We start from the raw sequence: 12503 nt of genomic DNA, 5'->3' as shown, positions 1-12503 counted from the left end.
GTGCTTCCTTATGTGTCTAGTGTGACTAAGATAACACTTAAAACAACTGAATAAGGTTGACTCAATAATATTAAAACGGACAGACATTTGAGACAGCACTTCAGTTTTACCTGATTCTTTTCAGGCAGGTTTTCTTTTTTGTTTGCTATCAACATAGTGAATTTCTCAAATGTAATGTTTTAATTGCAGCTATATCCATTTTAAGCTAATAGGGTAGCAATTACATTTAATTTCAGGCTCAATTGGTGCAGTCTTAAAATAATCGTTGAAGCAATTCATCCAGAAATGCTGTTCAGTGAGTGATGGTGGTCATTGCAACATGTAAAAAGATCAGACAGCATCCGGTACAGTCCTATGTCAGAGGTCAGTGTCCTGTAAGGAGAGAACACAGCATATTGAGGTCACTTTCTCTTTCAAAAGCGACCTAGGAAGATCTCACCTGTGCCCTGTCGTAAATTGTCACATGCTCAAGTTGACTTGAGAAGACTGCTCCTTTGACCACACATACAATCATTACTTGATCTTAGAAGTCAGGGTTTATAGATTTTTGGTTTTATTGGACTTTCTTTTTACAATAAATGTACAAACAGGAAGAGGATATAGGCAAACATGATGTGAAGATAAGGTTGAATTGTCGATTATCTTTGGTTTTGCCCATCAAAGAGTAGCGCTGCATGGCCACCAGTACAGCTCTCATTTTTCAGAAAGTGCTTCCTGTTTCCTTTTTAACTCCCCTCACACCAGCTGGAGTGGTATGTTTGGATCACAGGGGGCTACTGGGTGGTCTTGCTCACAATTGCAGGATTATGGGATCATGAGCGAGGGAATTATCTTTAAGAGATGGGCTCATATGGAGAAAGAAGCAGATATTTAGATTATAAAGGTTGATCTTGATATCTGAACAGTAAGATGTTGTGCAGGTGAGTGCAGGGACCTGATGTAGTAGTTTATGGACTGGGTGGGGGCCAATGGGGGTCAGTTTGTTGAGGAGACCACATGGTTGTTACTGCCAGAGCCCTGAACTTGGCAGTTTTTTGTGAATATACTTTGTCTTATTCTAGTATTTCAGTAAACAAATTATTAAAGAAAATGGGTTAAGAAAAGCAGTGACACAGAAGACTGAAGACAATGCAGATGTTGTGGTTGGGTCCTAAGTCATAATGTAATAGAGAACAAATGCAAAAAGAATGTGCCTCAAGCTGCTGCTGTGAAAACACAATTCCATATTAACATCAGAGGAAAGTGAAGATAAATCTCACAGAATGCATCCATCACAACCATGAGTTAGCAATTTGGTACCCTTGAGTTATGATGGGGGAGGTGACATACTATCTGAACAGTCAAGCTCTGAGGAGTGGTAACATGTCTCGAAATAATACAAAGTGTGAGTATTTTCTAAGGAATTCATTCCTTTAGATAAGCTACAAGTTGCAGTAAAGGTGTCATACACAATGCTTAGAACATGTTATAGTTCCTGGCTCAAACCTCATGTTTTTGTCTTGTTGTAAATGAACAACAAGAATATATATAGGGATCTTTATGGGCAGCATTATCTTTCTGAACTAGTAGCAGGATGTAAACACTGATAGTGACCAGTTTTATCTCAGAAATGTTAGGATGGGGATAATATAGGGTACATATTAAACAATCTATATGTCAGAATTCTATAATGTTTACTTACAGACTGATATCAGTGTGTTAAAAATTACTTTCTTAAGTTATGATAGTATCAATGGAATAGCAGTGGGGTAATGTAACCAATAACTTTGCTTTGTACATCATTTTAGCATATTAGTAGTCCAGATTCTGAAATGTGTTTTCTGCATTCTATACCTTTAGGTACATTTTACTGAATATCCTGACTACCTTATATTTAGTTTCAATGTATGAGTTTTATTTTTGTAACAAAGTATTTTTTACAGTGTTGTATGTGTTGATTGTGCTGTTGGTTAATTTGTGGAGGAAAGCTTTCTATTGACCAGGGTGTTATACGTGTGTCATTGCAAAGTTCCCATTAGGTCCCATTACAAATGGACGTTTATTTAGATTACTATAGTATATATTGGGAGAAAACAATGTATTTGTCCGTCAAAATGATTAAGTATTTGTTCATAGTTTATACTCTATAGTTGCAGCAGTAATGTAACATGAAACAAGTTTGGGAGTGGTTATGATCTGACTCCATCTAGTGGTGAAAACCTTGTATTCCTTTCTGATATTGGTACAGTGATCTGTTGGCTGGACGACGGAGTTTTCCTTTCCACTTGAAATCAATCAGTTATGGGGAGACTCATCTGTCTGTGGGTCTAAAAAAACAGCCATGAGTAAGAGTCAGTCACAGCTACCACCGCACATGCTTTTGTATGTTTTTTGATCTGTTGTCATGGAAACATCCCTCAATTTCCTCTTTTTCCACATTTAGATGGTTACTTGGAATTACCACATGACAAAATATTGAATTAATAGAAGATAAAAGAAAAGAGGAACCTACAATATCAGTTAATCATAAGGTTTTACATTCGTAATAGTTTGTTCTAACAGTTTGAGACAATTCCATCTTTTTGAAGCAGCACAATGTTCACTGTTGTTAGTGACACAGATTATTTCTCTTCTTAAATTCAGTGACAACATTTATTGACATCTTCTAAAGAGAAAATATAAATGTTGCTTTAACTTATCATCGATTTATTGATTCATTTTGTTTAGTGTGGAGCTAAAACACTTAAGTTAACACTTAAGTTAACTGTATTGACAACTAAACTGTTAATAGTTTGATCATGATCATCAGCATGGATATTACATGTTTTGAGTCTGTAGTATTTTTTTACTATGGAGTGAAGCAGGCAAAACAACATGGTGGTCAAAATAATTTGACAAACCACCATCATAGAGCTGCTCGATTATGGCAACAATCATGATCTCGATTATTTGGGTCAATAATTGTAATTGCGATTATTAAATGTGATTATTCATTGACTTTGAAAACATCAATTCATTGGAGAAAAAACATTTGAACAGTATGTTTTTAACAGTTGATTACCTTCAACTTTAAGTATAGTTCAACTGAAAACCCCCCAAAAATTTTTTATTTAAAAACCGAAAAGTAATAATAGTAATACAAAAATAATCGTTTTATTTCGATTCCGTTGTTTTCATAATCGTTACAAGCCATAATCGTAAACGCGATTTTAAAATACGATGAATTGAGCAGCCCTGCACCATCATGGCAATTTGATTTATTTGATCATCTCTGAAAACACACAGTATGGTCTTAAAACCTCCATTTGCCTACTTACACTTTATTCAGGCAGTCCACTTTGTAAACTGCTAAGATGTTGTTACATCCTCTGCCCTTATTAAAAGAAAACAGTTTACTCTTTTAAATGACTCACTCTTAAATGTACCTTTGGGCATATTAAAGTTACATTGACTGTAATCTCTGTTCTAAGCCAAGTGACCTGCAGAGGGAGCTACATGCCATTTACATGTTATCCTCTGTGCCATTAAAACTACATCAGCTATTTTCCAATTGCCCTGTTGCATTCGAATCCACCACTTTAAACATTAGCGACAAACTTTATACCAGATGTGCTTTCCGCGGACCTTTCCGAAGCTCAGAGCGCAGCTATTTTTAAATCTCAGCTGCCGCGGATCTAATCCTGAGGCCTGTTGAGTCTGGGTGAAACTGGGTCTGCAGCTTCATCATTGGATCTAATTCTGACAACATTATCTGATGTCTGCCGACAGGCTGGAGATCATTTTGGATTAAAACTGGACGATGCATCATGGCACAGATATGACTCACTCATGGCTTTGAGGAGATTGAATGTTTAGGGACTTTTGTGTCAGCACGATAATCTACATTATTTATCCAAATGACAACATTTTAGAATTATAAATATGTCAAATATGAATGAACAAACGTTTTTTTCTTTTCCCCCTAAAGAAGATTAATTTATCTGGTTTATTTAACACGGCTAATTCAACACATTTATATTTAATAACATTGCCTCAGTGCATAGCTTTGCTTGACTGAAAAACAGGCTGCCTTTCATGGTTTAATTTCAGGAAGTCAATTAGCTTCCTAATCATCAATCATTGATGTCAAGTTATTTAAAAATACTAGGATACAAGTATACTTTATTTGGTCCAAAAACATAACGTCTGATAATGGTAAATGTACATTATAATGCATATTTCTGAAAACAAAGCTATGGCGGATAAATTATTGACAGTTTGGTGACAATTGCATAACAGACACTAAGATTGAGGAAGACAAGAATTGCAATTTGCATTAAAAAAAAAAAAGACGTTTTTTTTTAATGTACAATACTAGAAAATAATGAACATCTGAATTGTCAGAGCTGTTTTATGAGCAGGGTTTTAACAAAAGTGAGATTTGAATTGGTCAAATGTATGGAATAATGAATCATCCATCTTTTCTCTCTCCAACTTAACCTTTCTTATCCTCTAAACTAAAGGTAATACACTTGTTTTTATTATTATCAGCCATGAGCAGCAGATACCTATCAGTTATTTCTAGGCTCTAACCTCATTGTTGGTCTTTTTATAAATGAGTAGCTAACAAATATATGACATGGTCATAATGGGCAGCATTATCTTTATGCAAAACTTTAAACGCAGGATGTAAACACTGATAGGGTGACTTTTTATCTAAGAAATGTTCAAAACATCTACATTGCAGACTTCTCCAATTTTATTTTAGAGAGTGATAGGACGTCAGTAGTAACTACTTTCTGAAGTTATGATGGTATCAATGGTACAGTAGTGGTGGGATTCAACAAAGTACCTAATGAAGTGCTATGTTGAGGTACTTTCTGCTTACACTGTTCTACTTTTCAGAGAAAAATATTGTTATTTTTAATATGAAGAGGTTATAAAATACAATGTTGCGTTATACATTGAACCATTCAACATCATATAGTCATGCATGTCCAATAAAATTCATTCACTGTGCTTCCTATCGGTTATACCAATTCGGCGTGGAAAATATTAAGATGCACCTCCTATTTTTTTTTTTAAGATTGGTGACTGACATGCCACAGTGTTTGAGTCATATACTGAGAACATAATACTACTTTTGATCTTCTTCAGAAGGACCAGTCAAGGATCTCTCCCTACATGTTGTAAGGCTGTGTTTTTATTTGCTTGGCTGGCTTTGTATGCTAAGCAGAAATCTGATCCACCATAAGCCGTGATTTAGGTGGCAGCTATCTGGGCTTGCCTCCTCCTCCTCCTCCTCCTCCTCCTCCTCCTCCTCCTCCTCCTCCTCCACATTCCTTTCCCCTGTGGGGTGTGGCAGCTCCTGCAGTGAAATGCTCCCACTTTCACCTGAAGTAAATATGAAAGACTAAGGGGTTTAAGAAAGGGTAGACAAATGAAGAAGATGGGTAGAGCAAATACTCTTTATCATCCTCTACAATGGGAGGTGTTGTCCATCTCTGTGCAAACTCTTGCAATTGCTCTTCATTTCAGCACTTTCAAAAACCATAATGACATATTCTCAGAGTTCTTTTATCCTGTAATCTGTTTCCTTTGTGTGGGAATAGACTCCCACTAGATGCATGTGGTTCAAGCTGTTTGTAGGTATTAGAGGCATACTGTTGCACAACTCGGTGTGCTTTGTTCAGCTGTGGTTTGATTTAAACACATTGATGCCAAAGGATAAAGTTAAAGAGTTAAAGCTTATTGATTTTGGATTTGTTTTAGCCAGATCCCTATTATTTGTGAAAGTTATATTATTTGTTTTAAGATGTTCTCTTACTGTACCTTTACTACAAGAATGGTAATAAACAAGTTGGTGGAAATCATGTCATTAAAAAAAATGTATGATTAAAAACACACATTTCATATCAGATTATTTTTAGACACTAGTATGAATACTCTGTTTGAAAAAAAAAGAGAAGCAAAAGTTATATTGGGAATGTGGTTTTTGAGCCACAGGTGCTGGTGTTGGAAACAACCAACCCATTATGGTCAGATTTGTTTATGGAAATGATACCGAACCATTCTCACAATGATGCAGTGTTTGTTTGGTGACAAGATTAAAATGTCTACACCTGATTCTGACTGTGTTAGGTTGGGTTTATGGACAGCAGGGCTTGAGTTGAATGCTTACATCAGCAACATATCATGCTCACAAACACATTGCTAACACATGGTTTGCTCTGTCTACCATGCATCTTAGTGTTTTAATAAAGTGTGTAAGCATCTACTAGTAAACACACAACATACAGCTGACACTAATGGAAGTGTCTTTAGTTTTGCAGGTATTAGAAACGCAACTCTATTGTAACATCTTGGTAGCCTAAACCCTCTCTGTTTAGGGTTTTGTTTGTGTGGCAAAACTCAAGGCTTCAAAACCATAGTCCACAAACAAATGGGTAAATTCTGTGTTAAACCAACGTATCAGACTGATAGAAGAGCGTTACCTGATCATGGTAGTACTGTAGAAGAAAAAGTCTGAAGACTTGGTAGACTCTTGGATTGATCTAGCAACCAACTAACATTGCTATAAGTATGAACAGACAAACCAATATGTCTATAGAGTGGGGGATATGGACAATAAGGCTCCATAAAACAATGCTACAAGTTCCCAAATCCAACCTTCATCTGAACAATCCTATTGAGCAGTAATGTATGTTGAATCAGCAAATGCAGTCCATTGTATCAGTCAAAATGTCCTCAAAGTATTGCAAGATCAACAAACCCAATTTCCCTGTCACTTCCATCATGGAATATCCTCAATGCTTCAACTTGTAATTAAGAAGAAAAATGAAAAAAACATTCTACTCTTACTTTCACTAAGCGCTTTCTCCGCTCATATAAAAAGCCCCATCTGGTTTTGATGAAGCCAGATGAGGAGGCAGTGTAATAAGCATGTTGAGACCTTAATGATATGTCTCCTTTTGGGTGGAAAGATCTCTTGACTAAGATGTTCCACATTTCTGCATCCGTCCAACTTGGGTCCCCTTCTAGTGTTTCCCATGTTTAGAAATCCAGCTCTGGTGGGTGTCAGAACATGTTCACCCAAACGTCACTGAGTTCTCAGTTACTGTGTACTGTTGCTTCCACATCTCTGGTAACCTGGAAAACCATTGTTATTCTGTTTGATTCAATTACATGATACCCTAATTTACACTGTCCTCAATGAAAAACGTGTTAGAGAATCCCTTTAGACTGTTGCCGTTCTCATTCTGCAAATCCTGATATCCTACAATTATTTGGATCAAATTGCCCCACGTATAAATTCAGGATGTGGGGATAAATGAATGCTTTTATTTTCGTGACAATATTTTTTGTATTTGCTTTGACTCCTTTCCTTCCTCCGAATTAATTGCCTACCCACATACCACTCCTTCATTCCTTAGCTTGCCTAGACATTTAATGGAGCTATAAAGGTGTGTCTTCAAAATGTGCTAATGTGGCTTGATATGAGTCAACACTCTCATACACCCACAGGGACACATTAAGTGCCTTCATGTTCATACAGGTCATGTTCAACACCCAGCCACTGCAAGCAGAAATTGTTTTGGATGCTTGATGAAATGATATCACTAGTGGTGGGGGGAAGTATCTGGTAGGGGTATAACACACCTTGCCCTAAAGCCTAGCTGTCAACATGTACTGTATAAGTCATATAGGGGAACATTATGGAAAGACTTAGCGTAAAGGCCCCAAACTCTTGCAAAACTTTGTAGACGAATAACTTTTAAAATAACACAATCTTTTACAAAAGACAAGTGCCTCATTAGCAATGAAAATGTTACAGCCAAGCTTTTGGTGGCTAATTTTAGCTCACTTAAGCTCACTTTATCCATACATTGCTGTTTTAATCTAAATCAATGAGTCCTTTTACATACTGTTTTACCTGTGCTTGTCTTGCGCTACATGTTTTAACTTGTTGCTGCAGGTATGCAGTCTATCAAAAGATACTTGGGGTTGCTTTAACAGAAATTTGGCTGATCAAACGGCCAAAATATCTTCTTGTCATTTGAATTTAAAGGGCCCATGTCATGCTTTTCCGGTTATTAACCGTCCCCTTGTGTGTTATGAAATGGTCTGCAGAGTCACAAACCCTCAAAGTACACCCTGTAGCGAGTAAAACTCTAACACAGAAAAGACGTGTCTATGCTGCCCCAGAACGCCTCGTTGGAGATTTTCTTTTTCCATTTTTTTCTTCCGGGAACCAAGTGACGTAACGACGATCCAAATGGACCAATCCGCGGAGCTCCTCACACACACACTCACTCAGCCAGCCTTGTTTTTCTCAGCTGCAGCTCGGCGGATTTCTCAGCCTGGACTCAGCCTGAGACAGCGGGACACGGTGAGGCCCGGTCCGAGCACACACACAGACCCACAGCCAGGCTGCAGGTGTGTGTGTGTGTGCTCCGGCCCAGCTCGGGCCGGGCCTCGCCGTGTCCCGCCGTCCCGCAGACCCCATGCATCAACCAGGAAACAACACTAAGCCATCTCACACTGTCCGCTCCAGCAGCGAGCCCCGCAACGTCCCGCCAACACGGCACCCAGACCCCACGCGGCATTCTCATCTGTTTGTCATTACTGGTTTCATTTTCTAGTTGCTAACGCCATTGTAACACATAATCACTGATGTTCCGCTGTAACGGTGGTGGACTCATCAGAACAGAGTGGGCGAGCTGACCAATCAGAGCACACTGGGCTCACAGGGAGGGGGGGGGGCAGGAGCTCCAACAAGCTGTGTAGGACAGAGAGTGATACACATTCTATACAGAGATGCTGTAAATTGCACAATGTAAATCTATTCTAGTAGATAGATAGATAGATAGATAGATAGATAGATAGACATACTTTATTGTCATTTCAACAAGACACAGAGTGTACTATTAAAACAAAAATGTGTTGTACTGGCTTACAGGAACGGGACAATATAAAAACTTGTTAAAATTATACATATAAATAAATAATAGTGACGTGGTGCTGAAAAAATTAAAGATAAAGTGTGCGTTTAAAATATAAAGACTTACTATACATATAAATAAAATAGTCATTCTATATAGAAAATATGTGCGCTTTACACAGGGTAATGTAATCTCTATGTTACTGGTCTACTTAATATTCAGCAGTCTGATGGCATGGGGGAAAAAGCTATTACAGAATCTGACTGTTTTGCTCTTAAAGCTGTGGAACCTTTGCCGGAGGGCAGCAGGGAGAACAGAGCATGGTGAGGATGAGTGGGGTCTTTTCCCAGGATCCGGAGTCATGGATGATCCTGCGGTCCTGTGTCATGGATTGTGAGTCCTGGATCTTGAGTCGTGGCTGTGGTCCTGGATCATAAGTCCTGGATGGATATCCTTATGGATTCATCTTCCTATTATACACACATGCATTTCCAAACATTTGGACTACCTATGTTGCAAATGTATTATCTTTTCAATTTACACACGGCATCTATTGCACGTCTGTCCGTCCTGGGAGAGGGATCCCTCCTCTGTTGCTCTCCCTGAGGTTTCTCCCATGTTCCCCTTTAAACTGTGGGGTTTTCTCCGGAAGTTTTTCCTTGTACGATGTGAGGGTCTAAGGACAGAGGGTGTCGTATTGTCATACTGATATTCTGTACAAACTGTGAAGTCCACTGAGACAAATGTAACATTTGTGATATTGGGCTATATAAATAAACATTGATTGATTGATTGATTGATTGATTGATTGATTGATTGATTGATTTTAAAATGTTCTGGGCTTTTGTTAGTATACCTCAACAATGGAATTATGATCAGTAGAAATGGCCATGACATGGGACCTTTAACAACTTATTAAGTAGTCAAAACTTCTATTTCTTCTTCATGCAAATATATCACTTGTGGGAAATGATGTGGTTTCAAGGATGTGATCTTAGAAATATGCTTTTTCATTGAGAAAAACATCTGTGTGGATATAAGTAATGCGTGTGGCACTGTATTTGCCGTTCTAAACACCATCTGCTTGCACTTCTTTGGCAAAATCTAATGGATAACAGCCAGGAACTGAAGCACTTGATGTTTTCCAATTTGTTACGATTAGAGACCCGGAAGTGAAGTTCCGCTGAGAATTGGCTGGACAAACACATTTTTTCCAAAACGGTCATTAAAGTTGGTCAACAACGGTCATCTAAGGGCAACATATGTTATAAACTAGAAATAATTATTAAATGAAAAAGTGACAAAGGCATTGCAACAATGAATCACAGTCATGGTGCTTCAATGGGTGTGCTGATTTTGTAGAAAGATCGTGCTCAAACAGAGTTATAAACTGCTGTATATCTCAGAGACTCCTTGGTGTTCAGGGTGTGGTCATGCATCACTAGCAGCCCTTCCCAGTGTATCTCCTCCACATCTTCTCTCTTCCTGTTTTCGTCACAGTGAGTAACTAATGTTAAATGTCAGAGAAATGCAGTGAATAAGTAATGACCCTGAGGACGTGTGTTCGTGAGCTTTTGGCTATAAATGAGTGAAACTTTTAACCTTGTTGTTTTTTGGGCTCTTGTTGGATAACTACCTTTGGGCATACATTGTAAGTTGCTCATTGAAGTTCAATTCAGTGTAAAAAGTAGAGAAAAGATCTGCACACACCTTTTTAAAGATTTTTTTACAATCCCTACTGACTAAGCTTGTGTGAGTTTTTTTCTTTATGTGATAGCACATGCAGGTTACCACACCTCGCCTATCTGCGAAGCTGCATGAGGAAGGGGTGTGTTCGGAGCCCCGCCCACCCTGTCCTCAGAACACTAGCACCACTAAATACACACTCGCTCATCACACACATGGACAGGCCCAGACTTCATAGCCCACAGGCACCATATCCTAGGAAAGGAATAGAGTGAGTGAGAGAAGAGGGGAGAGGGAGAGAGGGAGCAAAAAAACATAAGGAGGAAAGAGACGGGCAAACCCAAAGAAGGAGTGAGGAGTTTGAAGGCGAGGGAAATCATAGGTTTGTGGGAGTGGATTGCGGCCACAGGATTGCTCTGACGGGCCAACGTGCCAGAGGGACAGATAGACGCCAGAGAAGCAGAAGTTGATATCAAGGGGGGGAAACTTCGCCAAGGATATTTTTTTTTTAAAAGATTTTTATTCTGACAAACGGTGACAATGAACTCTCAGCAGCAGAGGTACAGGAATGTCTCCTCTGGTGGCATGGACAGAGAGAGGACGTCCTCAGAGGAGGGGTATTACCAGGGGATGCTGAAGGCAACGGACGGCAGGAAAGGTAAAAGTGTACGGGAAATAGCTTGACTCCAAGTCTTGATCTTGATCCATTTGATCGTGCATGTGCGGGATGCCGCTGTGCACGAATTAAGGGTTTTTCCACGAAGAGGAATGAAGAGAGTTTAATCTCATTACAGCGTTGGACAAGCTTAAAGAGTTTGAAGACTTCAAAATAATGAGTGCTGACTGGTTAGTGATTTGTATAATGCAGTGTTATATACATCAGTAAGTCTATCTGTCTGATTTGAAATGTAATGGTTGGTTTGGTGATGTCACAAGTGTGTTTGGATGGTTTTAGATATTCTAGTAATCAAAAAATTGAAAGACATGAGTTTATTTTCTGATTGGACTTTACTGTCCAGTGGTTCTCAACTCTGTGACTTAAAAGATACTCCCCTTTTCTAATGCATCAGCAGCTTCCTCTTTTCGTATTGGTCAGCAAAGCCCATTCACACTTATTGTTGTGTAGCATACAGTACATGTGTTTTGGGTTGATTGAGTCAGCAAAGCTACAGTCTATTTGCCTGTAGTTGTGATGTAACCAGGATAACTGGTGTGAAAGAATGAATGATATCTTCCTTGTTTTTGTTGCATTAATCCGATCCTCTTTTTTCCCCTATTAATGTCTTGTTTTACCATGCATTGGTGCTGTATACAGTCTTTAACACACTTTAAATCAGACATGGTTTTTGTGTGTTTCCTCCTACCAGCCTAATAACTTTTTGTCAAATGTTAAATAGTGTCCGGAATCGGGGTTTTAAAAAAAATAATATCAGAATAGTTTTATGTTAATGCTAATATTTGATCATATTGTATTATAGGTTAATCATATATTTAGATTGTAAAATCTTAATTCGCAAAGTAACTCGTAACTGAAATCAAGTCAGTAAAAAGTACTAATAATTATATCAAAATACAAAGCAGCATACAATGGAAATACCCAAGTACCTTAAACTGTTAAAATTGAGTGCAGTATCTAAATAAGTGTACCTAGTTACAGTACTTTCCACTACTGGTGATGACCTTTTTGCTGTTTTGGAATATAAGCTCCACACATCAGTGAAACCTGTTTGTGTGGTGAAATTTGATACATGAAGTTCAGCCTCTATAACCTCACATAGCCTTCACCGACAAAAAGCAACGAGTCCACGAACAGAACAGGATTGGGTAACGTGGGTTGAACAGACTGCAGGGACGCAACAGGTCAAGGTGAAACCACTTTGTCTTCGGCCTGATCTGAGTGTGTGTCGCCAATCATAA

General features: G+C 38.4%; 1 protein-coding gene across 15 annotated transcripts in view; it reads left to right on the top strand.

Annotated features, from left to right (window-relative positions):
• Positions 1-12503, top strand: part of plecb (plectin b) — a 156623-nt gene that overhangs the window by 97160 nt on the left and 46960 nt on the right. For 3 of the 15 annotated variants that reach the window (XM_079694618.1, XM_079694630.1, XM_079694629.1), the window contains exon 1: positions 11048-11244. The exons of the other annotated variants lie outside the window; for them this stretch is intronic. In XM_079694618.1, coding sequence (XP_079550744.1) covers positions 11127-11244 — 118 coding nt within the window. In that variant the 5' untranslated portion in view covers positions 11048-11126. Of the gene's footprint in view, positions 1-11047; positions 11245-12503 lie in introns of those variants that run through there. 15 annotated transcript variants of the gene reach the window in all.

Source organism: Notothenia rossii, assembly GCF_949606895.1.
Source record: "Notothenia rossii genome assembly, chromosome: 7".
NCBI classification, from domain to species: Eukaryota; Metazoa; Chordata; class Actinopteri; order Perciformes; family Nototheniidae; genus Notothenia; species Notothenia rossii.
This window is presented reverse-complemented; position numbering and strand designations above follow the sequence as displayed.